Below are 3,734 nucleotides of genomic sequence, written 5' to 3' on the forward strand. Positions count from 1 at the left end.
CTTCCGTCAGTTGATTCGGTGGTTAATGAGTTGTTAGCAGAAGAGATTCACTTGAAGTCTCGTCTTGATAAACGGGGGGGGGGGGGGGGGGTGCGGAAAAGGGGATTCTTCCTTCTCCGAATCCCTCTGTCTTTGCAGTTCCTCATCGGCCAGCCTCCAACAATCAACAAAAGACTCAAGCCAAGGTTGGCTACGACGAATGCAGTTTTTTCAAGCAAAAGGGACACTGGAAGGCTCAATGTCCCAAACTGTTGAACAGGGCACAATTACCAAATCAGTCTCCTCACTAGAAATCTGGCAACCAACCTCATCGACCTCTTCACTCTATGTCTTCGAACATGGCAGGTATTGTTCCACCTGCAGATTCTGGAAGCACTCCTAGTACCTCGATTGCTACACTCACAGAGCAGTTTCAGAAGTTCATTGCCTCGTAGCCACACGCCATGTTAGCCTCCTCACACATAGGTTTGCCTTCTAGTAGTATACCAGGTATATCTTCCTCTATATGGGCCCTTTATTCTCGAGCTTCACATCATATGTCACCTAATTCCAATTCCTTCTTGTCCATTAAATCAGCACCCTCTGTATCTGTCATGACCGCTGATGGCACTCCCATGCCATTAGCAGGGATTGGCTCGATTTGCACTCCGAAAATGTCATTATCAGATTTATATCATATTCCAAATCTTACTTTGAATCTTGTCTCTGTTGGTCTATTATGTGACTCTGGTTTCTCATTTATTTTCTCTAGTTATTGTTGTTATGTGCAGGATCCTCATTCCAAGAAGCTGATTGGGACAGGCCGTAGGCAGGGGGGGCTTTACATTTTAGATGAGCTGAGAGTTCTTGATGTTGCAGCTTCTTGTGTCGATTTGTCTTCATTTCGTTTAAGTTCGTCTTCGTCTAATTTTTATTTATGGCATTCTCGTCTTGGACATGTATCTGGTTCACGTTTAAAGTACTTAGCTTCCATAGGAGCATTAGGAAAGCTACAAACCCATGATATTTCAGATTGTTGTGGTTGCAAATTGGCAAAATTTTCTGCTTTACCTTTTTATAAGAGTGTTTCTGTTTCTCTTGCACCTTTTGATTTGATTCACTCTGATGTGTGGGGGCCATCACCCGTTCTAACAAAAGGTGGATCATGTTACTATGTCTCTTTTATTGTTGATTATACTCGTTTTTCTTGGGTCTATCTTATGAAACATTGTTCTGATTTCCTTGCGATTTATCATATGTTTCGTGCTTTTGTTAAAACTCAACATAATGTTCTTATCAAATGTTTTCGATGTGATCTGGGTGGTGAGTATACCTCCAATCGTTTCTCTGAGTAGCTTGCTTTAGATGGTACCTTACATCAAACCTCTTGTACTGATACACCAGAGAAAAATGTGGTTGCCGAAAGAAAACACAGACACATTGTTGAAACTGCTCGTTCTCTCTTATTGTCTGCTTATGTTCCTAGTGTGTTCTGGGGGGAAGCCATTCTGACTGCAGTTCATTCAATCAATAATTATTCCGTCATCTGTCACTTCAGGTCGGTCTCCCTTTGAAAAACTTTATGGTCACGCTCCTAATTATTCTTCATTGAGAGTCTTTGGTTCCACATGTTTTGTTCTCTGTCCTCATGTTGAACGTAGTAAGCTTACTTCTCGTTCCGTTGTTTGTGTATTTCTTGGTTATGGTGAAGGTCAAAGAGGATATCGATGTTATGATCCTGTTAGTAAAAAACTCTATGTTTCTCGTCATGTTGTGTTTCTTGAGCATATACCTTTCTACTCTATTCCATCAGACACCCCCAATCTACACAAATCTGATCTCACTCCTATTGATCCATTTGATTCTTGTACTGTTGATACTCTTAACTCTACAGATGTCGGTTCTCAGCCTATCGAAGTCCCTTTTGTCCCTACTACTGCCCAAGATGCTTCTGAGATTGTGGATCCTGATCCTCCTCCTCGCTACCCTCAAAGAATTTGTAAGTCCACACAGTTACCTGATTTTTTCTACTCCACTTATTCTGATTCTTTCTCTTATTTTTTGACTTCTATTCACCAACTCTCTGAGCCCTCTTCCTATAAAGAGGCTATTCTTGACCCTCTTTGGCAGCAGGGAATGGCTGAAGAACTCTATGCGTTGTACAAGACAGGTACTTGGGATATTGTTCCTCTTCCTGTGGGGAAGCGTGCTATTGGTTCTCGTTGGGTTTACAAGATCAAGACTAAGTCTGATGGGTCAGTAGAGCGGTACAAAGCTCATTTGGTTGATAAAGGCTTTGCTCAGGAGTATGGGATGGATTATGAGGAAACTTTCGCTCCAGTTTCCAAACATACCACTATTTGTACTCTCATTGTTGTTGCGTCTGCTCGACAGTGGTCCATTTCTCAAATGGACGTTAAAAATGCCTTCTTGAATGGGGCACTTCAAGAAGAAGTTTACATGGTTCCTCCACCAAGTGTTCCTCATAATTAAGGAGAAGTTTGCAGATTGAAGAAGGCTCTTTATGGGCTTAAACAAGCTCCCCGAGCCTGGTTTGAAAAATTCTCCATCGTGATTACTTCTCTTGGCTTCCACCCCAGTGCACATGATTCAGCTCTCTTTGTTAGGTGTACTTCTTCTGGCCGCACTTTACTCTCTTTATATGTTGATGATATGATTATCACCGGTGATGATGCGAATGGGATAACGGAGTTGAAAACGCACTTGACTCGTGAATTTGAGATGAAAGATTTGGGTTTCCTAAAGTACTTTTTAGGGATAGAAGTTGCTTACTCTCCTCGTGGCTATCTTCTTTCTCAATCTAAGTACATTGCTGATATTCTCGATCAGGCTCGTCTCTCTGATGCTCGCACTGTTGATACCCCTCTTGAGCTTAATGCCAGGTATTCTTCATCTGATGGTGTTGCCTTGTTAGATCCCTCTCTATATCACACTCTGGTTGGTAGCTTAGTGTACCTTACTATCACCAGGCCAAACATCGCTTATGCAGTTCACATTTTCAGTCAGTTTGTTGCATCTCCCACTACCATTCATTGGGCAGCTGTGCTTCGTATTCTTCGATATCTTCAGGGAACTCAATTTCAGAGTCTGCTTTTTCCATCTACATCTACTTTAGAGTTACGTGCCTACTTAGATGCAGATTGGGGTGGTGATTGTACTAATCGCAAATCTACCACTGGTTTTTGTATATTTTTGGGAGATTTCCTTATTTCTTAGAAAAGTAAAAAACAGATTGTTGTCTCTCGATCGTCTACAGAAGCAGAATATCGTGCCATGGCCTCCACTACCGCTGAAATTGTTTGGTTGCGTTGGTTACTTGCTGATATGGGTGTTATTCTCTCATATCCCACTCTGATGCATTGTGACAATGTTAATGCTATTCAGATTACTCGCAACTCCGTTTTTCATGAGCGCACAAAACATATTGAGATAGATTGTCATCTTACTCGTCACCACTATCAGAATGGGACCATCACTTTACCATTTGTCACTTCCGCTATGCAGATTGCCAACTTGTTTACGAAGGCTCATACTATTTCTCGTTTTCATTTTTTAGTTAGCAAACTCTCGATGCTTCCCGCAAATGCATCGTGAGTTTGGGGGGGATGTTAATAATATAAGTTTTATTAATATGTAAGGGTAGTTTAGTATTTTAGCCTCTAATTATTTTGGCTATATATTTTGTTGCTCTTGTACTCTTATTTTTATCTCTTTCGACATAATGAAAACCTAGC

General features: G+C 41.2%; 1 protein-coding gene across 1 annotated transcript; it reads left to right on the forward strand.

The window, feature by feature from the left end:
- Positions 1–2,652: 2,652 nt before the first annotated feature.
- Positions 2,653–3,216, forward strand: LOC133779828 (uncharacterized mitochondrial protein AtMg00810-like). The gene has a single exon (XM_062219731.1). It carries the CDS (start codon positions 2,653–2,655, stop codon positions 3,214–3,216), a length of 564 nt encoding a protein of 187 aa, XP_062075715.1.
- Positions 3,217–3,734: the final 518 nt, after the last annotated feature.

This window comes from Humulus lupulus, chromosome 5 (assembly GCF_963169125.1).
Source record: "Humulus lupulus chromosome 5, drHumLupu1.1, whole genome shotgun sequence".
Lineage (NCBI taxonomy): Eukaryota > Viridiplantae > Streptophyta > Magnoliopsida > Rosales > Cannabaceae > Humulus > Humulus lupulus.

Bases quoted from the DNA above. Each gene is read 5' to 3' on its own strand.
- LOC133779828 (XM_062219731.1), top strand. From the start codon at position 2,653: ATGATTATCACCGGTGATGATGCGAATGGGATAACGGAGTTGAAAACG.